We start from the raw sequence: 22,381 nt of genomic DNA on the forward strand, positions 1-22,381 counted from the left end.
CCACAGATCTGCAGGATAAGTCACTACAGTAGGGAGATGCTTGTTATCAGAATTTTAATCTGAATTACCAGGTAGGATAAATTCTATTTTGAGACAAGTCAAATAATAAAAGGATAGATGTCTAGTTTTATATTTGTGTATATAAGTATATATACATGTGTCTGTGTATGTCTGGTCTGGTTCAAAACAAGTCAGTTAGGTTCCTGCCTTCATGGAGGAGCTGATCTAGTTGACGAGACTGAAATCATCCATGTCAAATACCAGAGCATTGCCAAGTGTGCAAACCGTGAATACAGGTTGTTAGGCCTATAGGATTTCAGAGAACAAATGGATGGATGTGGCCTGGGAAGGCTTTAAGCTTTAAAGAAGAGGAAGGACTGCCTCTGTGCCGTGAAGGTTTAGATGAGGGAGAAGGAGGTAGTGGTTATTTGGGGACAGGAACATCATGAAAAAGCATAGACATTTAAAATTCAGCGAGTTTAAATCACTAAGTGGGAAGTCTTATTTTTAGATTTTTGAAATCTAGAAATATAGGTTATATTTTGCTTTACTTTTTATCTTCATCATGAGATAAACCAGACATGATCAGAATTTTATTTCTTACAAGTATGATTCTTGAAAACATTTTGGTTTAAAATAACTAGTATTTGAATGTTGTTGTTTTTAAACAGATTAGAAAATGCCTTTTATGAACACGCACAGACTTATTACTACACTGAGATCCGAAGAGTGAAATCTCATAAAGAATTTTTGAATAAAACAACACACCAGGTATGTGTTTTTTCCTAAAGAATGAAATTATAGGGGCATTCGAGAGCAGATTATTCATCACTGATTAATTTTGGGGGAATATTAAGTATGTTTTTAAATGGCTTCAGTACTTTTAAAGCATTTAAACCTAATTAGTTATTGTACCCTTTGCCCTTAAAGTTCTTAAATATAGATTTTCATGGTCTTCTTAACTATACTTATTTATTGGAATAATTCTTGAACTTCAATTTTGAATATTTTCCTTCATACTTTTATGTCTCCTCTTAGTAAACATTATTAGTTTTTACACTTTAAAGAGAATATGTGTAATAATGATTTTCTTTCTATTCTGTTTTTCAGCTTTTATTTGTTAGACATCAGTTCAAAATAGCTTTCTTTAGTGAATTGAAACAAGACACACAAAATGCTCTGAAGTAAGTTTCTAACAGTTGTCAAACTAAATTTTTCTTATTTATGTTAACAATAACATGTTAATGGCAATTTCTGAATCGCAACCAAAATTTAAAATGTGTATGTTGGCTTAGATTCAGGTATGTAGTATTTAGTTTGTCTAGAGATGAATATAATATTTTGGGATTTAAAAAAAAATTCCATTATCGGAAGTACATTTCATAGTGTTATAAGGCTTGCTGGTCTACTTGAATGAATTTTTATGACCTAAAGACACATAATATTAAAATTTTCCCATAGATTACTTCTTATCTGTATATTTAATAAAATCCTCATGTTAAGACTGATTTCCAAAGTTAAATATACATTACGCATTATCAGACTATGAATTTCTTAAGGTTTATAGTGCATTTATTTTATTCAACTATGATTTTATTTATTTATTTTATTTATTTATTTATTTAGATTTTATTGGGGAAGGAGAGCAGGACACTATTGGGGAACAGTGTGTACTTCCAGGCCTTTTTTCCAAGTCAAGTTGTTGTCCTGTCAATCCTAGTTGTGGAGGGTGACGTCAGCTTCAAGTTGTTGTCATTTCAGTTTTAGTTGTGGAGGGCGCAGCTCAGCTCCAGGTCCAGTTGCCGTTTTCTAGTTGCAGGGGGCACAGCCCACCATCCCTTGCGGGATTCGAACCGGCAACCTTGTGGTTGAGAGCTCACTGGCCCATGTGGGAATTGAACCGGCAGCCTTTGGAGTTAGGAGTATGGAGCTCTAAATGCCTGAGCCACCGGGCCGGCCCTATGATTTTATTTTTAATTAAATTCATTTTTTAGTTTATGATGTCTATCAGTAGCATCATTTTTCATTCAAAGGCTCTGCTTAGAGCTTTGATGAGTAGTTGCAGATGTGTTAGCAGTGGTTAAGCATTTTATTCCTTTGCTTTTAACTAAGCACAAGTTAATAAAATGTGATCTCTTTCTAGCTTTGTCTCAATTTTTGAAGATTGTGGCAGTGTAACAAAGGGATGAAAAAACAGCGACGTATCCTAAAATAGAGGAGAGGCTAAGAGTACAGGGAGAAAACTAGAGAAATAATTAAATATGTCTATTCAGAGGAATATTGCAGAAACCTCTTTTTGTTACTGAGGTGCCAATAACAAATTTAGAGAACACCAAGTAGTGTTCTCTAAATCTCAACAACTTCATGTAATTAATGTAGTTCTTCTTCTTCTTCTCTGTTTTAATCCATGGTATTAATTAAAAACCTTTACTTCCAGTTCTGTTAAAAAATATTTCTGGAAAGAAAAATTTTATCTGGAGAAGTTAGCAGCAAACAGTTTTCTTTGGCGAAGACTTGCGATTTCCTCATTACCTTCCATGTTCAGGCCAGGCTCTACCAGGCTCTCTTTTCTCACACATTCTCTACTGTAGCACCAGCTGCCCTAAGGACATTTCCCTCCCTCCAGCCTGTACGCAGGCTGGGTATTCACTTAACCTACAGAGATACTTGGGTTTAAAAACTGTTGACCTGTGCTATCTTGATAGCACCTTCTTGGCTAATACAGTTTCTGTTTGTTTGAGAAGCTCATTATGATGCGTTTAAGAAATACTTATTTTTTTAACAGAATGCTTATTTTTAAATGTAATTCTGGACAATTGTTCACTTTAGTTTGGTTTTTCAACTTATTTTCTATCAGTTATTGACAAATGTTAATGACAGAACAATGCACATGATGGTACTGTTCTTAGTGAAAAATCAATGAATCCTGTCACACATTATTAATGTATCATTTTTCAGGAAATCAGAGATTAATACATACATGTCATTGAGCTGTTGAGTGCTAAGAAATGTTGAGTCAATATCATCTGTTTCTAATAATTTTGTTCTTAAGAATCTTTTCTTAAAATAAATTTATATCATAATTAACCACGTTCCCCATGTTTATACTAGGAATTATAGAACCGCCTATAATCTTGTACATGAATTGAGAGCCCATGAAACTAATATTCTGGAAATTAAGACGATGGCAGGATTTATAAACTACAAGGTAATAGTTCTACTTCCAAATAAAGAAAATTTGTTTTTAAATATCAAATTATTTTAAAATTTGAAAATCAAAATTAGTTACTTGCTCTGAAAAGTATTTGATTAATTCTGCTCTCTTTATGTCTGTTGTCGCAAGGATACCTGGTTCTTAGCAGTCTGATTGTAATGCTTGGTTTTGAGTTTATAGGTGTTAGAGGTCTCATTTAGAGCAGTTTTGCTTTTGTAGAACTCCTTTAGGAAGGTCTTTTCTTTGTTTTTAAGTGGGAGGAGGAAGAAGTGAGAAGAAAGCTGTTTGTATTATTGAATATTAAAAGGTGCAACATATTAGAATTCTATAAGGCTTCCTTGGTTTAATAGCATATCCATAGGAAAGGTGTCTCTATTCACCTTAGAGGAAACTTTTATACTTGTTATTTACACATTTTAAGATTGTATATGGTAGAAATGGATGCTCCCAGAGGCAAGTGAGGGGTGTTTGTTTTGCTTGTAATCTTACCACACTCATCTTTTAAAGATGGCTGGCACTGGGTTGGTGATGTGCGGGCAGGTGGACACTTTAATTCATTGTTTCTGTAAGTGTAAATTGGTCCAGCTTCTATAGAGAATCCTTTTGCAATGACTACAATTTTAAATGGATGTTCCCTTCGAACTAGCAATTCTATTTCAAGAAACTTATCTGACACATGTGCTAAGACTTGCAAATCACATATATGAGAATATTTATTGCATCTTGTAATAGGAAGAGATTGGAAATAACCCAGCAATAAATGACTGGTTAATATAAATTATAACTCCAAATAATGGAATAATATACAACTAGTAAGAATGGGGCAATTCCATATATTGATATGGAATGAAATCCAAGATACATTGTTAGATGAAAAAAGTAAGGCACAAAGCAGCGTATTTAGTAAGATGTTATTTGCATAAAAATAATAGTTTACATATAAATGTGTTGGTTGCCTCTGGAAAGGGAAGTTGGATGGCTAAGGAACAGAGCTAGATGAGAGGCTTTTCATATATTCCTTTGTACCAACAAAATAAAATTAAAACTTATATAAGCATATAGAAATAAATTTAGGCTTTGTTTTTCACCCTACATACACATAAATTATTACTGTTTTGAAATAGCATCCTTGACCAAAAGTTTTCAGGAATTTTTGTAATCCTTACTTGATATGGAAGCTGCTGTGTTCTAATTGTGCTACAGAAAGTCTTTAGCTTTCTGACTGTTCTACAATTGAAAGTTAATCTGTCCTTTCTCAGTTACCTGTTGGTGATATTTTACTTTTGTCCACTGTTATGTTCTTCATTGAGTATATGTTTTTATTCTTACTTTTAAAAGGCTCTTCTACTGAATAAGTAATATTTGTACTGAATAAGTTCAGTACAAATATTAAATAATTGATTTCATTTATCAAAGGGACATAACCTCTGGTTTTAGCATAACGATTCCGATAGAGAAAATCAATTCTATCCCAAAGAACTTCAGAGAAGGAAACCTGATAATCTTTAAATTTAGTCTCCAATTTTATACATTTTTAAATGACTGTGCCTTTTGACTTTGATTTTCTTTTTTACTTTGGGATTGAATTTACGTTTTGCAGATCTGTAGGCTGTGTTTTCAGCACAACACCCCATTGGATGCAATTGCTCAGTTCCGAAAACACATTGACTTGTGTAAGAAAAAAATCGGAAGTGCAGAGTTGTCGTTTGAGCATGCTGCATGGATGTCTAAACAGTATGTTTTACACTGTACTTTTAGAATTTTTTTTTCTAAATACTTGGGATTTGGAGGGATGGAACTAGCATGGACTTTGGTTCAAAATTGAACTAAGACTTTTGTCAGTAAGTGGTTTTTTAATGATCTAGTGTATGTTTCCAGTAATAGTAGAAATTGATTCATACAGTTCCCTAGTGGAAATAGGTTAATTCATGGTACCATCTCTTTCATGCATTTATTGAGCTTCTGCCATGTGTCTAGGTACTGAGAATGTAGCAGTGAACAAAAAAAAAAAATCCCTGCTGACATTGAACTTGCTGTTTGGGACTGGCTTTTAAAAATTGCTGAAATGAAATTATTCCCAGAAACATGAATGTATTTGAGTGTTGGGAACTATATTCACATCAATTTTGGTGGTGTATTTATAAAGACTTGCTAGCACAGAAGAGTTGACTTAAATACAGAATTTATCTGTAACCTACAATTAGTGTATATTAGTATTTACACAAAGAATCCCACCAATTTATAGTTCATCACTAGCATTATTTTAATACAGTCTGCTTGTGTATGGTTCTAGGATGAATAATTACAGAAGTAAGCCTTTTCTTTTTTGTTTTTCATTCTTTTTTTATTTCTTGATTTTTTTTTTCTTTAAGATTCCAGGCCTTTGGAGATTTATTTGATGAAGCTATTAAGTTAGGGTTGACAGCTATTCAGACACAGAATCCTGGTTTCTATTACCAGCAGGCAGCGTACTATGCCCAGGAGCGGAAACAGCTTGCAAAAGCCCTCTGTAACCATGAAGTAAGTTACCGACTCCCATGTTATTTGGCATTGAAGAAATTGATTCATCTTCTCTTGAAAGAAGACAAGAGTGATTGATGTTTGTAACTGTTTTTAAGCCTTTGAATGTAATCAGTTTCTGTCTTTCATATTTTCAGGAATTGTGATTGTTTTCAGTTTTAGCCTGAGTACTCCATGTTTACCTGTGAATTAAGCAGAAGTTTTTCTTTGAAGAACTGATTTATGATTGTCACTAAGTTAGTGATTTAGAGAAGAGAAAATTACTTTAAAATAAAAGCCACACTTTAGTCTGTGTCACACTGTAAATCCAATGTTTTGTTTCTTTGACCATGTCTGTAGGAGTTTGAAGGACACTGAAGGCATATGCTTTATTTTGACCCACCAGAGAGGATAACTTCAGACTTATTTCTCTTCCTGGGGTTTTTTTCTGTGTGGAAAACTCCTGGGAATCTATTTGAGGCATAATGTTAGTTGCACAGTTTCTTAAACTTGATATTTTGCCTTTCTCTTGAATGATTATATTTAGATACCAGTTTCCCCATAAGCACCTTTCAAATCAGAACAAGTTGTGTATACATATAAATACATTTACATTCATGTAGTTAATATCAGTTTATTTTCACTTAAAATCTGCAGTTTACTTCTCTGAAGATAGGTGAATATTATCAATACTACTACTTAAAAAACTCTCCAAAAGCAGTTGATTATTAGTACTTTAAATGTATGAATTTTTTTCCTTAAATCATGATCTAACTCGACTATATTCTGCCATATTGTTTGTATATGATTTATAACTTCATTGCATGATATATATATATTTAAAAAGTTTGGTATATTGTAATTTGAACACAATACTTTTAAAAGGTGGTTAAAACTAGGTTTTATAAAGGTGTGAGGAAATGGTCATTAATAAATATTGGCTGGAATGTAAAATAGTATTTTTGTCAAATAATTATTTGAGAGAATCGCTTCTTGGCCTTTTGGCTAAGATCAAGTATAATTAATTATTTGAGAAGCCTCCAAATCGTGTATATCTTTTGACCCAGAATTGCATTTTCAGGAAGGCTAAAGCAGATAAGCAATCCTAGGAGATAAGTACTAAGATTTGTTTACAAAGTTCTGACAGATTTATTAATCGTAATGTAAAATAGAGATAAAACTATAAGGAGTTTGTTAAAATGTGGACCAGCAGGCAGCCATAAAAAATGTTCTGGAAGAATATTAAGGGTTTGGTGAAATGTACCAGAATATATATAAATCAAAAAAGCGGCGTGAAAAATTATTCCAGTTGATAATGAATAAATGTTTGCATACAAAGTGTGGAAGAATAATGTATATATTATTAACAGTGGGTAGTAGGTTTATAGGTAATTTAAATTTTTATCCTTTCAATTTTGGATGTTTTCTGCAGTTTTCAATAGTCTACTTGTATTACATTTTGGTTTCAGAGGGGGGAAGTTATAAAAAAGATTAAAAAATATAAAGCAATGTAAATATGAAAATTCTTGTGCCAAAAGTGCGCCTCCCCTACCAATGCCAGGACTTAAACACTAGTGATAAAGAAAGCAAATAGTCTCTTCTTTTTAAAATTTCTTATAACATTATTTTCATTTGCACAAAACGTACTTACACACATGGAATAAACATCAAGCATAATTTTTCATATATTTGTACTGGTTTATTGTAACAAAGGTAAGAAAATGTAAAGTTAGTTACAGTAAGTTCACACTTAACATTTAAGCTAAACAATGTATAATGAAACCAGTTTTACCAGAGGCTAATTGATATAAACAAGAGTTAAGTTCTTAAGGGTTAACTCTTATGTTATAATGAAATGATGTTGAATGAAGTGACGTTATTTGAGGACTTGCTGTACTATGAAATCATTTGTCAGAATCAGGTTGATTTATTCAATTTAATTTTCATGAGACCACCAAAATATTAAATGAAACATCTTTAGTTTAATTTTTGTGACTATTTATGTTAAAATAGTCACTATTTTTTATATTTGAATGTGTTCGGTATTTGTATTTATGAAAACTTTTTTATTCTATCAAATACTTAGGGAGAGTTGGTCTATGATGGGTTACATGAATTCTTATTTAGGGTTGTGTTTTAATTTACAGGCTTCTGTAATGTATCCCAATCCTGATCCCTTAGAAACACAAACAGGCGTTCTTGACTTTTATGGACAAAGACCATGGCGACAAGGAATACTAAGTAAATAATTTTTCCTTCTTCTCTTTTTTCTCAACTTCAAAAGGCAAAGATACCAGTTTTCTATTGGCTACATTCAGCATAACAAATTATGTTGAGGTAGAAATGGGTGCTTTTAAAACATTTTTTTTAGAGATTTTCAGTTCTTTCTAGGATGTTTTGTTTGAATCACTACATCTCAGAATAACTAGTACTGAAAGATGCGGATCTGATTAAAACATTTGGGCCAGCTGTTGTTTTAAACAACAAAATTAATAAGCCACTCTGGTCTATTTAAATTTTTTAATTCCAGTTAAGTTTAATGATTTATTTGACATTTTGAAAACAGCATTAACTTATATCACCTGAAAAATAATTTCCCTGCATCTTTGTTTTTTATACATAATTTAATTTGAACAATTTCTGTGGCGATTGAACCGTAAGTGTTAAGAAGTTATTTAATCTCCAGGAATTGTATTCTGTGTAGAGATGGTATTATTCTTCAGGCGGTTGAGTCCCTCTGGCTAAAGAACATTGAGCTCAGTGATGTTCTCTTCAGAACAGAGATCACAGAGAAGGTTCCATACTAATGAAGGCGGCTCTTAGAATCTTTAAAATTCTAGAATGCTAAAGAATTTTAAATACATTATATTAAAGGATTCAAGGAGTGTACACACCCAGTGTTCATGTGGATTTGTGTTAAATGATCTGTCTAAAATGGGTAGTGTCTTGTCTTATACAGGTTTTGATCTTTCTGATCCTGAAAAAGAGAAGGTAGGAATTCTTGCCATTCAGCTGAAGGAGAGAAATGTTGTTCACTCTGTAAGTTTTTTTTAAATATAAACCATTTTTACAGTATTCACAGAAAACGTGAGATTATTTTTATAGGAATGTTTCACATTTTATGTTTTCTAACAGGAAATAATAATAACTCTTCTGAGCAATGCTGTTGCACAATTTAAGAAGTATAAGTGTCCAAGAATGAAAAGTCATCTAAGTATGTATCCATAACATGCCACAATTTCATGCAACTTTGAATAATTTTAAATTATGTACATAAAATATGTTTTCCTTTATAGTGGTTCAGATGGGAGAGGAATATTACTATGCAAAGGATTATACCAAAGCTTTGAAGTGAGTCTTGTTCACTGTTTATTTTTACAAGTGTTCTGATTATCTTATGGAATAGAAATTTGTGTAAGAAATTTGTGTTGTATTTATTATTTTCATAATTATTTTTACTTCTATTAAACTGCATTTCTGTGATATTTTTTCAAATACTACCTATTGGTACAATCATTTGCAAGCTAATTTCACATTAGCTAAATGTGAAAATACCTGTTAAACTATTTTAATAAGATTGTCTGAAGTTTATATAGAAATGAGAAAGCACTTTATTTTCTGTCAGAACTCTTCAAACCCTTGCTTGTGAAGCTGTTTCAGTCTGTCTTATACTCTTGTCTTCTAGGTTGCTGGATTATGTGATGTGTGATTATCGGAGTGAAGGATGGTGGACTCTCCTCACCTCTGTATTGACTACAGCTCTGAAGTGTTCCTACCTCATGGCCCAGTTAAAAGACTACATTACTTACTCCCTAGAACTCCTTGGAAGAGGTAACTTGATGTTCTTTGAGTAAAACTATGAGTTTTTAAAGCTATTCAGCATTTTTAAGCTTCTTAAAATTGGAAGAATAATTCTGTCTCAAATATTTGATAGTACTTTTGCTATGTGCAAGGTACTTTGCTAAGTGAAAGGATTTATACTTTCATGGAACTTGTAATACTTGAGGGTCTAGTAGTTGAGAAGAACAAAATTCTTCTACCTTTTTAAAATATGGCATAAAATAATTTTTCACATAGAATTCAAATACGTCAAGTGTTTGGGCTAAATTTTAGAAAGCTGTGCTACCTGTCAATATTCTGGAATTGCGCTTAGGCATCTTAGAAGAGATATTTATTCTACAATATTTTAATACTTTAAGAGGGGCTGCTTGTCTTACTTACATTTTTAATTTCTTTCCTTCATATTAGCTTCAACTCTGAAAGATGACCAGAAATCTCGGATAGAAAAGAACCTCATAAATGTTTTAATGGTAGGTTGGAATTCTTTATATAAAATATGTTCTAGGGACATGTTTACCTAGATCTGTGTCTCTGTGTATGTATTTTTTATAACTAGCTGAAAGAATGTTTACCTCTGTGTTGGTGCAGAATGAAAGTCCTGATCCTGAACCGGACTGTGATCCCTTAGCTGTGAAAACTGCTCAGAAGCTGTGGGCAGACCGGATTTCTCTGGCCGGCAGCAATGTTTTCACAATAGGAGTACAGGACTTTGTGCCATTTGGTGGGTAGCCAGCATCTACAGTGTTATTTCAGGGAAATCATCCTCATTTCTACAAAATGAACAGATGCAGAATAATCACTCCAAAAGTCAAAAAATTTTCAGAGTACATCATTTATAAACTGTGATTTTTTTTTCTTTCTCCCCTTGATTTATAACAATCAGAATTTTAAATACTTAGTTTATGTCTTAAGATTTACTTTATTATTTGTGGTTCAGATGTTATTTAAAATGCACTTGAAAAGATAGTTATTCAGAAGGTTTATAAATGCTTTAATGTCTAGGCAGGTATTTTGAAATAAGTTAAAAAAAAAACAGTTCTTTTTCCTATAAAATTCTATGTCTGTTACATTTTAGGAACAACTGTGTTTTTAAAATTAAAGATGATTTTGGAGCTGTAATTTATTTAAGTTTGGTTTGTTTTTAAAAAGTGAGCTACATTTATGTCTGTTCAAGTGTAGAAGTCAGGAAGACTGGGGAAGATGTGTCCTTTCTAAAGAGTAAATGAAAATCAGAGAAGAATGTGCGTGAGTCTAGAGTGCATGCTAGTGTGTGACTCAGCCCTTTTTTGTTTATTCCTAGTGCAATGCAAAGCCAAGTTTCACGCCCCGAGTTTTCATGTTGATGTTCCTGTGCAGTTTGATATTTATCTGAAGGCTGATTGTCCACATCCCATTAGGTTTTCTAAGCTGTGTGTCAGCTTTAATAATCAGGTAATGGCGGCTTTACTGTGTCTTTACCACATGTGTATCTTACTCTAGCTTATGTTAAATTAGATAAAATGAGCTTAGTAAATTTTAGATCTTAATGATTTCGTAGTAACAAATTAAAAATTAGTGTATTTATAGTTCTCTACTTCTGTAACAGCAATTCAAATTTTGTACTTTCCTTCTCTAATTTTGTTTTCCTCCTCTAAATTTTGTTTTCACTCCATACTTATGAAATTCTAAGAACTTTTGTCTATATATTTTTTATAATATATAACTTGAATTTTAAATTATATTCAGAATAAACATAATTTTCAAATCATTTGTTTTACAATCTAGCATTGATACTAGTTTTTTTAATTATAAAACTATTACATGTTTGAAGATGTAAAGTGAAAAGTAAATGTGTAAATATGTACTCTTCCATTCCCATTCCCCAGAGCTCATCACTATTAACTTCTTCAATAGTCTAGAATTATTCTGGGCACCTATATATAAGTAACTTTTTTTTTCCTGCAGAGTTGAGATCATATTATATGTCCTACATTTGAGCAGTTTTGTAGTGTGATACAGTCAAGTACTTAGTTACATTCTGACTGTTTCATTTAAGCTCACTTAACAGGTAATTACCTTCTGGTCACCCAGAAAGTATATTGAGCCTTTAACCAGCAGTCACTTACTGAGCATTGCAGTGTTCTTAGCAGCATGATGAACCTGGAAAAGTTGAGCATATTCAGCCACATTAAATATAAGCGTTTTGGGGGCAAGGTCCAGGACTGACTCACAGATTGCCTCGTGGGTGATAAGGACCAAATTCTGTGGTGCAGACTAGAAATCCAGTTAAAGTAGGTTAAGATGGATACAAGAAGATCAGAGGCGGAGGACATGTTTGGCAATGAGAAAACGCTGAATGGAAGCAGGAGTACACATTCTATGTTTGTGGGCAGGTGAAGACACCATCCTCATGACGGGTCAGCAGGGGGGATTAGTGGGAAGTTAGAGTGGGTGGCTTATAGGAACTTGAGTTAAGCAGAGACAGACTAGTAAATAGAAGTCTTTCAAGGTTGATTTATTCATTTATTGGTGTCCTATCTATCTGGTTATTTATTGGGTGGTGGTTAAAGAAGGGTAAAGAAAGTATTTTAATAGTTGGTTTTTTTGTTTAGTATTAAAAAAACAACAGTTTGTTTTTTTCTGTGTTGATTGCCTTCCCTCCTCTCTTTGGACCTAGCCAGGTTGCACAACCTTTAATAGTACTTGTCACTTTTGTCTATGTAATTATTTGGTAAATTACTTGTTTTCCAAACTAGAATGTAAGCTCCATGAGGACAGATAATATTTTCGATCATTATGAAATATTTTAAACCTGGAATTAGAGGGTCAATATAGAGACTCTTACTTTTCTCATATCCTGCTATTCCATTCCCCCCCCTTCTTTAAAAACCACAACCATCAACTACTTCTATAATTAAAAACTAATAAAGATACTAAAATAAAAGCAGTTAGTTTTTAAAGTTAGATTATATTCTGAATATGTGTTATTTGACATTCAAGATACAAATCACAAGAAAAAAGTAGTGAGTTCTTAGGTTTCATAAGCATGGAATAGAAATGAAAATTAGAGGGAAAGTGTAGTACTTAATTATATAAAAATTTTCTGTGAGGATAATTCATCTGTTGGGATAGAAGATGCATCTTGGAAAGTTCTTGATATTTGTTGACTGGCTGGGAATGGTGAATCCTTTGATATATTCATGAAAGATGTCTTTGTTTATTCGTCTGGAAGAAATATGCTCTTCTGGGAAGGTAGATAAACATTCAGTTTGGGACTTGCTGATTTTGAAGTGGTGGTGGAATTATCCTCTAGACATTTGTGGATATGAGCTTTTTTAGTTAAGAAAATAGAACAGAATTAAAGTTGTTCACGTGGGAAATATTTGCAAGGAGGTACAGAATAGGTAGACATGGATAAACTTGACAGTGAAGTGAACATACCGTGTTGCCCCGAAAATATGACCTAGCCAGACAATCAGCTCTAATGCATCTTTTGGAGCAAAAATTAATATAAGACCCCGTCTTATTTTACTGTAATATAAGACCAGGTCTCACATCACATCACATCACATCACAACACATCACATCACATCACATCACATCACATCATCACATCACATCACAACATAACATAACATTCTGGGTCTTATATGAAAGATGCATTAGAGCTGATTGTCCGGCTAGGTCATATTTTCGGGGGAACACGGTAAGGAGAAAAGAACTGAAGGCAAAGGACAGAAACTTGTGGAACCTCTGATCAGGGGACAAGAAGAAGGAAAAAGACCTTTGAAGGAAGAGCAGGAGGTAGTCAAGGAGGATGAGAAATAGGAGATACTCTAGTGTCACAGAAGCCAAGTAAAAAGAAAGTTCTTTAAGGAAAGGAAATGACAGTGTCCAATGCAACAAAGACTAAATCTTTGTTTCTCTCTCCAGGAAAGGGATGTCTAAATGTTTTCAGAAATCAGCTTGTGTGTAGTGAGTTGTCTCTCTCTTTGTGGCAGCAGTGAGTGGATAAGTGCCTCCATTTGGCATAAATAAATACTTCTTTTTACCAATAACCCTTCAAAATGCTGCAGTTTCAGTGAAGTTAAAGTTAACAAGCTCCAAATCATTTGGCCTTTGATGTTTATAAACTGTGGTCCTTGCTATCCTCTTTTTCAGGAATACAACCAGTTCTGTGTAATCCAAGAAGCATCCAAAGCAAGTGAAGTTTTGGAAAATTTGACTCAGGGAAAGATGTGCTTAGTTCCTGGTAAAACAAGGAAGTTTTTATTTAAATTTATTGCAAAAACTGAAGATGTGGGAAAGAAAATTGAGGTAAGTCATGAAATTTGTTTAAAAGATATTTTAAAGGATAGAAGTATGTGTGTATGTCAGGAAGAATTTCGAACAATACAGAAATTTATTTAAGTGAAAAATGAAAATCTTCCACTTGGACTTTCCATGGGAAACCATTCATAGTGGTTTAGTATTTTCTTTGAGAATATACTGTACATAGTATTCAGCAGTTGGCTTTTTTCACTTAACAGTGTATATTAGGCATCATTTTCTGTTAGCATATAAGACAAACATAATCACTTCAGGAATTTTAAACAAAATATGTTCTATAATGTAGCAGTTATATTTTATATAATATGACGTAATTCAGTCTAAAGATCTATATCATTTTGATGTTTAGATGTTGCTGATTGCAACATCTTCACCTTTTTTTAAAGAAAAAAATGGATATATATATTTTTTAAAGGATTCATTTAATGTAGATAATTAAAATGCCTTTCAGAAATATATGATGAAAATAATATTTTTATTGAGCGTAAATAAACTCTGGAGCCAATCTATGTGGGTTTAAATTCCAACTCTCCAGCTGACCAGCTCTCTGGCCCTGGGCAGTTCCTTGACCTCTGTGTGTCTCAGTTTATTCACCTAGAAAGTGGGGATAATAATAGTACCTACCTCTTAGTGTTTCATGAGGATTAAATCAGTTAATGTAAATTGCTTAGCGTGCTGATTAAGTGATTAGTATGTAGTAAGCACTCATTATTAAGTGCATGTTTGCCGTGGCTTGAATGTGAACGGTTGGCTAATGTAAGCTTGGGACCATTTCTAAGATAGAAACATAAGATTGTACTGCTAATATTCCCATAACAATTTCTGTGAATCTGCTGATTTTATTATTAATCAGTATCCAGAGTTTTTTGGTTATTCGTTAAAAAGAAACTCTTTATGATTTTGACTAAATCCCTAATTACATATTTTATTTTTTGCAAGGTACCTAAGGAAGCCTAGCAGTTAATAAATCATAAGTAATAATACTATTTTGAGTACATTTGTTAATGGATTTAGTTGAAAAGGACACTTAGTAGTAAAGAATTTCATTGCTAATATTATAGATGTCTTTAGGAGAAGTGTGTGGAATTAGGAATCAGGTTATGAGTATGTTAATGGTTATCAAAACATTCATTTATTTCACTCAGCAGCCAATAATTGAGCATCTGTTACATCAGGGCTATGCCAGGTGCTAATATAACAGTATTGTATCGTCAGTGTCTTAGCTAGAAAGTCAGCTCATTATCTCTGAAGGTGAAGAAGTGGAAACCTAACATGCTGTCTTAGCCAGTGTCCCAGCTGGTAGATGGCCAGCATCAGACTCCAACAGCAGGTGTTCCGGCTTCTGGGTTCCTAGATGAGCTCCGTAGACCAGCACTCTATGATGTGGTTTGTTGAGAGGGGATGGCGACAAACAAGAATGAGCTGGCATTTCTGACAGACCTTTTTCTTAGATTACCTCTGTGGACCTGGTCCTGGGCCATGAGACGGGAAGATGTGTGGTTTTAAATTGGCAGGGAGGAGGAGGAGATGCTGCCTCGTCCCAAGAAGCCTTACAAGCCTCGCGTTCTTTTAAAAGACGACCCAAGCTCCCCGACAATGAGATTCACTGGGACAGCGTCCTCGTTCAGGCCAGCACAATGTAAGTCGCCCTGCTAGGCAGGTTGTGAAAGGTCATCTCATGTCTTTGAAATACTTTGTTTGAACCATTTGTTTTTTAAAACAGTGACTTAGCTATGTTGTTTTCCCCAAAGGATCATTTCCAGAGTTCCAAACATTTCTGTACATCTGCGACATGACCCTCCTGCCTTGACTAATGAAATGTATTGTTTGCTTGTGACTATTCAGTCTCATGAAAAGACCCAAATCAGAGACGTGAAGCTCACTGCTGGTTTAAAACCAGGTAAACATTCCTTTTAAAATTTGATCTGTATTATTAATAATCCAACATAAAAAACACAAGTGGTGTCAACTCTCTAGGAAGTTTGTTTAAAATGTAGCTATGATATAGTGCTCTTTGTACAATATTGATTGTTAGGATAACATTTGAAGTCTCTGTATTTTAAAACACCAATATTAACGCTTTAGGACAGGATGCCAATTTAACTCAGAAAACTCAGGTGACTCTTCATGGAACAGCACTGTGCGATGAGTCCTGCCCGGCTTTACTCACTGACGTTCCTGTTGGAGACTTACATCCAGGGGAACAGGTAAACTTAGTCAGAAATGATTGTTAGCTTGTAATTTTAAATATGTGGTGAGTTCTAGAGGATTTTAACACGTTGCGTACGGCGGGGTTTAAATCCCTCGTGAAGATTCTCGTGATCCGTACGCAACATGTTAACAGCATTTCCTGAGACTAAAAAAGTGATTTAACTAATGCACAGTTGATACACGTTTTACATATTTAAATGTGTAAGATATTTTAAGCAGTTTTTATACAAGGGATTTTAAAACAAATGACCCTATAGGGAGTTAGCTGCCTGTAAAATAACTAAGTGATATAACTTTTCGGTCAACTTCTATTTTCAAACCAAACACATAGAATTCTTGGGAAGTTGAAAATGATAGTAAGAAAAGATGGAAGGGTTATGGTCCCACTCTTGTGCTATGGCAGGAGTAGCCTATAAAAAGTGTTCAAGAATTTAGCCAGTTGGTACAGTAAACTCCAAAACAGGGGTGTCCAAACTTTTTTCAACCTTTTTCACCAAGGGCCATATGCGGTAAAATACACAAACAACCGGGCCACTCACTTGAGGTGAAGTACGTATTGCCTTACCTGGTTTATTTAAGTAAACTAAATATATTTTTGGAATTTGCTGCGGGCCAATTAAAAATGGATTGCGGGCTGCAGTAGGCCTGCGGGCCGCAGTTTGGACACCCGTGCTCTAAAAGGTAGGGACCTTATCCTAGAATACATATCAGGAGGAAATCTCTGTAAAGTAAGTTAAACGTATTTATATTTAAGTACTTTTATTTTGTTACAGCTGGAGAAAATGTTATATATTCGCTGTGGAACAGTGGGTTCAAGAATGTTTCTCGTATATGTTTCTTACCTGATCAATACAACTACTGAAGAAAAAGAAATTGTTTGCAAGTGTCATAAGGTATTGTTTTCCATAGGTACTTCAGAAAGTGTCATTTGTGGAGTATTCCTTATTGTATATTTTAGTTTACCTGTAAAATAAGCAGTTAGGTGCTTATAGTCTATTATAAATTTTAATTAAACATATATTTTAAAAAATCATTTATATTTATTTTGAACAATATAAGGTATTCATTGCTCAGACATTAGAAAATTGCCCTACATGGTTTTTCGTGTACAGGATCAACAGGTTTGAGATCCAACAAAAAAGTCTTGAGACTCTAAACTGCTGTTTATAAGCACACATTAGATAACATCTGTAAATTGTCTTATATGATGAAGGTTTTGGAGGAAGGGAGGTACCCCTTTATGAAATATTTTTTCTCTTTAAATAGATTCTTACAAAAATTGTTTTTGGTAAGTGTACATAGAAAAGAGTGAAAATAGTAAAGCTGCCACACTCATAGTCCAACAACTCAGAGGCAGCTGCTTGTTAACTCGGGTGTATTTTTTATTGGTCTCTTTTCTATTTATAGAGATTCTGGACGGGGGCATGTTTTTGTATAGATTTAACCATATTGTATGTAATGCCTGTATCCTCTTTTATTAATAGGAAATTATGATATTTAGTATCTTAGTCCTATCAGCCCTGTTGTCTCAGCCTTTTCTTAGGACTTGGGTCTTCAGCCCAACAAAGGAGAAGGCCTAACAATCTGGGGATTTATAGTTTTGTTACTGCACAGTCTGGGCTGTGGCCTGTTCTGTTAATGACTGGCAGGTAAACCATCCTACGAGAACTAGGAGTATTTCCCGAGTGGGAGGGAGGAAGACATGAAATATACTGTCAAAAATTTCACCTAGCCTGGTGTAATAAAAAGAACCCTGGATGGTGAAATAGGAAATAAGGGCGCTAATCTGAGCAATGCCTCCTAACTTGGGAACTCAGCCATGTAACTTTGGATTCAATTTCTTCATCTGTAAAATAAGAATGTTAAAGTTCTGTGCAGCTTTAGAGTCCTAAACCTTCTGCTTCTGATAATGAAGCTTATGGTAGACTTGAATGTACCTTTTTAACATAATTGTTTGTTACCTAATAGCTATCCTGGAATCAAGCTAAAACAGTGTGCCGCTATGTCTTTAACAGTGTTTTCCCCTCCTCAAGACATGATGTTATTGAGGTACATGCCACTTTTTTTAGAGAAGAATATGTTTGCTCTTTTCAGCCAGACCATTCTCAAGATGTGCTTTTGAGGGACACAAATTCTGAGGGATAGAAATAGATGTTACACAATAAAGAATTAATTGGTCAAATATTTTTGGAAAATACTGGGTTAAAAGATGTTAAATAGGTATTTTTACTTCAGGACTTAGCACAACATTTAATTTGCTAATTTGTGTTGAGAATTTTCTCAAAAGGTTATTAGTGATTATCTGTAAAAATCATTTCACCAAGGAGCTCTGTTCTCACGCAATGTCTTACAGGTCCTAGTGTTATTTGGAAGACATTTCTGGAAATTTGCATGTAAATTCTTTCCCTTCACTGGATTAAATCTCATTTTTACTTATAGTAAGTCTGCTTTGCAGGCCATGTGGAAATTTAAAAAGTTGGCCAAGTTTGAGCTAATCATTGAGTTGCTTCTTCATTTCCATAGATCTTTTCTTTGGGGGAAATATTGAGGCCCTAGGCGTTAAACGCATGGAATCATTGCACACTTTTTTCCCACCATTAATAAAAATGTCATATATCCTATCTATTGTACTTTTTAAAAAGTTAGCTTGATGATATTAAAAGAGGAAATAATTTGAAGCACATAATACCATGTTTTCCCGAAAATAAGACCTAATCGGACCATCAGTTCTACTGCGTCTTTTGGAGCAAACATTAATATAAGACCCGGTCTTATTTTACTATTTATATAAGACTGGGTCTTATATAATGTAATGTAATATAAGACCGGGTCTTATATTAATTTTTGCTCCAAAAGATGCATTAGAGCTGATGGTCTGGTTAGGTCTTATTTTGGGGGAAACACGGTAATAAACATGATTTAAGCATTTCACTAAGTGTTCTGTGTGCATTATCATAGCAATCCTATGAGGATTGGTGAAAAACTTAAAGAGACCATGTAACTTTCCCAAGGTCACATCTCTATGTCCAAGATCTACACAGCTAGTTGTGTATCCGGCCAGGATTAGAATCCACATCTATCTGGCATTACAGCCTGAGATTTTAATCAACGCAACCTTTTTTCAAGGTTTCTCAACCAACAGGGTGTGTTTGTTTCCAGAGTTATAATAACCCTATTGTTTTTTTGAACAGACTCTTGTAGAGAGGAGGTGTAGCATGTTGGTTAAAAGTACAGGCTCCAGGGTCAGATTTGGTTTATTTTAGCCTTTGTCACTTACTAGCTGTGTGACAACTTTATCTTCAAATGGCGGTAATAATGGCACCTGTTTCCTTGAGTTATGAGCATTACAAAAATATGTGCATAATGATTATAACACTGTGTCAGAATCCATTATTGTTATCATTACTATTACTATTATTTTAGTCCTTTTGAGTCGAGGTGAGGTAAAGAACTTTGGAAGAAGACCCAGATTCCCTGCTTGGCACTACGAGCTTTGTGGCTTAAAGCCAAACACTTAAAATCTTCCTTAACCTTTGATTCCTGTACTGTAAAGTGGTGACAGTGCCTGCCCTGCCCACTTGCATTAGATCCTGAGAAAAATAATGTGTAAGAAAGCACTTTGCAGTGTGAGCTGTTGTAATACCATAAGATAATTTATTAGAAAAAGTAGTCTAGTTTCTCTACATAGATTTTTACAAATATCCAAAGATCCTAGCTTCTTAATATATAAATTGGGATTATTTATTGGTCAATAATAGACTGTGTTTTGTATGCCTTCTATTTTTTAAACTTTATCGTTAAGATTTAGAAAAGCCATTGAATGTGCCTTTTACACTTTTGCAGGATGAAACTGTAACAATAGAAACCGTCTTTCCATTTGATGTTGCAGTTAAATTTGTTTCTACAAAGGTATGTCACTGTGAAGTATATTGGAAATCACTTAAGTTACAGCAATGAACAGAAAATAAAATGGATTAATGTAGTTGGTAATGGACCTTTTGTCTTCATTTCTGACAGTTTGAGCACCTGGAAAGGGTCTATGCCGACATCCCCTTTCTGTTGATGACAGACCTCCTAAGTGCCTCCCCTTGGCCCCTCACCATTGTATCCAGTGAGCTCCAGCTCGCTCCTGCTATGAGCCCAGTGGATCAGCTAGAGTCCCAGGTGGACCAAGGTGAGAATGTGGCTCATCCCACTTAATTAGCAGAAGACACTTGTGTGTGTGTGTGTGTGTGTGTGTGTGTGTAGGTTAGCAGTGTAAGAGTTAGCTTTTTGGTAAGGGAGGGATCTTGAGACTTATGCTCACAAAAGCAAATGCATTTAGAATTAAGGTAGAATTAGCATAATTTACAATTTGTTTGAGTACACCTTATTTTTAAAAATCAGGTTTTTGCTACTGTAAGGAAGTTAGTTACTTTTCGACAAATGTACTTGAAAATAAAATAATAACAGCAGGTCCTCGTATAATATCACTTCATTCAATGTTGTTTCGTTACAGCATCGTGAGATGCCGTGGGAACTTAACTCTTACTTACAGCATTTAGCCTCTCGTAAAATTGGTTTCATCATACGTCGTTTCACTTAAAGTGGCAGTTCTCCGTTTACACATCTCTTAAACCCAGCTTCTCTTCTCCATTCTCACTGCCATCCTTATTTTGTATCTGCCTTAGAAATAGCTTCTAAATTGCTTGCCTCCTTGCCTTTCTCTCCCTTAGTCTACTTTTCCTACTGCTGCCAGTTTGATTCCTCAGAAGACTGTTCTGAACTTGAAAACTTCCATGACATACCAGACCCTTCCCAGTGAGGGGCCGCTTACCTTTCCTGCTTCTTCTGCACCAGTCCCTCTACTTCCTTTTCCCTTTCCCAGACTTCAGCCAAGCCAGACATTTTACCATCAGCAAACATCGCTCCCATCTGTTTTTGAACATACTACTTTCGTCCAAAACTCCCTCCCTCTTTTTCAACCTGTTGAAGTCTTGTTGGCTCTTGAGGGCTCATGGAAGCTTGGAGGTTCTGTTCCTCCCAAGCAGGCAGGGCTAAGCTCGCGTCCCTATTTAACCATGATGTCTTGTACACACCACTGATACCAACACTTCCCCCATTATGTCGTCGTCGTTTGTTGTAGGCCTGGCTCCCTGCTACACTATGTTCCTTTAGAGCCTCCTCTTTGTAGTGCCGGCCTCACAGTAGTTGGTTTAATAAATGTTTATTAAATGAATGATAATGTCTACTCTCAGCCTCCCGTTACTAGTTTCCTATTGCTGCTATAACAAATTACCCCAGTAAGTGGTTTTAGGGGCCACTTGGATTCCTTGGCTTGTGGCTCCTTCCTCCATCCTCAAAACCAGCTGTGGAGCATCTTCAGATTCCTCTGCTCCCATTGTCACATTTCCTCAGACTTCCTCTTGCCTCTTTCCCTTATAACTCTTGTGATTACATTGGGCCCAACTGCATAATCCAGTATAACCTCCCTGTGTTAAGATCCGTATCTTAATCCCATCTGTAAAGTCCTTTTTGCCGTGTAAGGCAACAGTCACAGGTTCTGCGAATTAGAATGTGGGTATTTTGGGGCAGGGGTGGCATTATTCTGTGCCACCTGCAGAACGTCAGCACTGCTGCGCTATACAATTTGCGTATGACACATTAAAAACCACAGCTTTCCTAGGTCATACATTTGACCCCAGTTTGTTAATTGTTAAAAAATGTTTGTGATCATTTTAGTTAACTTCGTAGAATTAGGGAGGACTTTGGAAGAATTTCATAGAATGTTCCAGGTTTTTAAAAAAGTATCTTAAGAGGTCTGAATTGATGTGTTTTTTATTTACTGGGCTACAGTATTATTTCTTAGTCTTTAAAAATTACTTAAACATAGTGAGTTAAAGATTGACCCAGCTTTTTTCCCTTTGACTTCTGGTATCCACCCACAATCGTAACTATTAATTTATCAAAATGTTTTTCACTGGAAAACCAAAAAAAATTACTTAATATTTAGGGACTTTGATGTTATTACAAGGTTTCACTCATAGAGTTGGCATTAGATTGGCACCGTTGCCGTCTTGCATTTAAAGGAGGGACATTGCAGGCGGTGACGTGCTGAAGGGCAGGGAAGACTTAGCTTAGACGAGCATTTGTTGGGAGATTTATTATAAAATTGGCAAGAGGAAAGTTTCCTTGCATGAGAGGTAGGTAGCCACGTTAGGTAATGATAAGGCAATAGATGATGTATTTCCATTTGAGTGGTATCGATAGTATGTGTTTATTCAGAGAAAGCTAGTGTTTTCTGGATCATGAAATGTTCACTTTAGAAAC

At 34.6% G+C, this 22,381-nt stretch overlaps 1 protein-coding gene across 2 annotated transcripts in view; it reads left to right on the top strand.

The window, feature by feature from the left end:
* Window positions 1–22,381, top strand: part of TRAPPC11 (trafficking protein particle complex subunit 11) — a 43,369-nt gene that overhangs the window by 9,559 nt on the left and 11,429 nt on the right. For both annotated transcript variants that reach the window (XM_074329855.2, XM_019736172.3), the window contains exons 6-25: window positions 672–771; window positions 1,111–1,184; window positions 3,112–3,208; window positions 4,815–4,948; window positions 5,587–5,734; window positions 7,861–7,954; window positions 8,673–8,752; window positions 8,849–8,927; window positions 9,010–9,064; window positions 9,399–9,544; window positions 9,962–10,023; window positions 10,142–10,274; window positions 10,854–10,984; window positions 13,694–13,849; window positions 15,313–15,500; window positions 15,613–15,761; window positions 15,947–16,068; window positions 16,846–16,965; window positions 19,916–19,981; window positions 20,090–20,246. In XM_074329855.2, coding sequence (XP_074185956.2) covers window positions 672–771; window positions 1,111–1,184; window positions 3,112–3,208; window positions 4,815–4,948; window positions 5,587–5,734; window positions 7,861–7,954; window positions 8,673–8,752; window positions 8,849–8,927; window positions 9,010–9,064; window positions 9,399–9,544; window positions 9,962–10,023; window positions 10,142–10,274; window positions 10,854–10,984; window positions 13,694–13,849; window positions 15,313–15,500; window positions 15,613–15,761; window positions 15,947–16,068; window positions 16,846–16,965; window positions 19,916–19,981; window positions 20,090–20,246 — 2,291 coding nt within the window. The remainder of the gene's footprint in view (window positions 1–671; window positions 772–1,110; window positions 1,185–3,111; window positions 3,209–4,814; window positions 4,949–5,586; window positions 5,735–7,860; window positions 7,955–8,672; window positions 8,753–8,848; window positions 8,928–9,009; window positions 9,065–9,398; window positions 9,545–9,961; window positions 10,024–10,141; window positions 10,275–10,853; window positions 10,985–13,693; window positions 13,850–15,312; window positions 15,501–15,612; window positions 15,762–15,946; window positions 16,069–16,845; window positions 16,966–19,915; window positions 19,982–20,089; window positions 20,247–22,381) is intronic.

This window comes from Rhinolophus sinicus, chromosome 16 (genome assembly GCF_057876585.1).
Source record: "Rhinolophus sinicus isolate RSI-liver-muscle chromosome 16, RSI-T2T, whole genome shotgun sequence".
In the NCBI taxonomy this organism is placed as follows: Eukaryota; Metazoa; Chordata; class Mammalia; order Chiroptera; family Rhinolophidae; genus Rhinolophus; species Rhinolophus sinicus.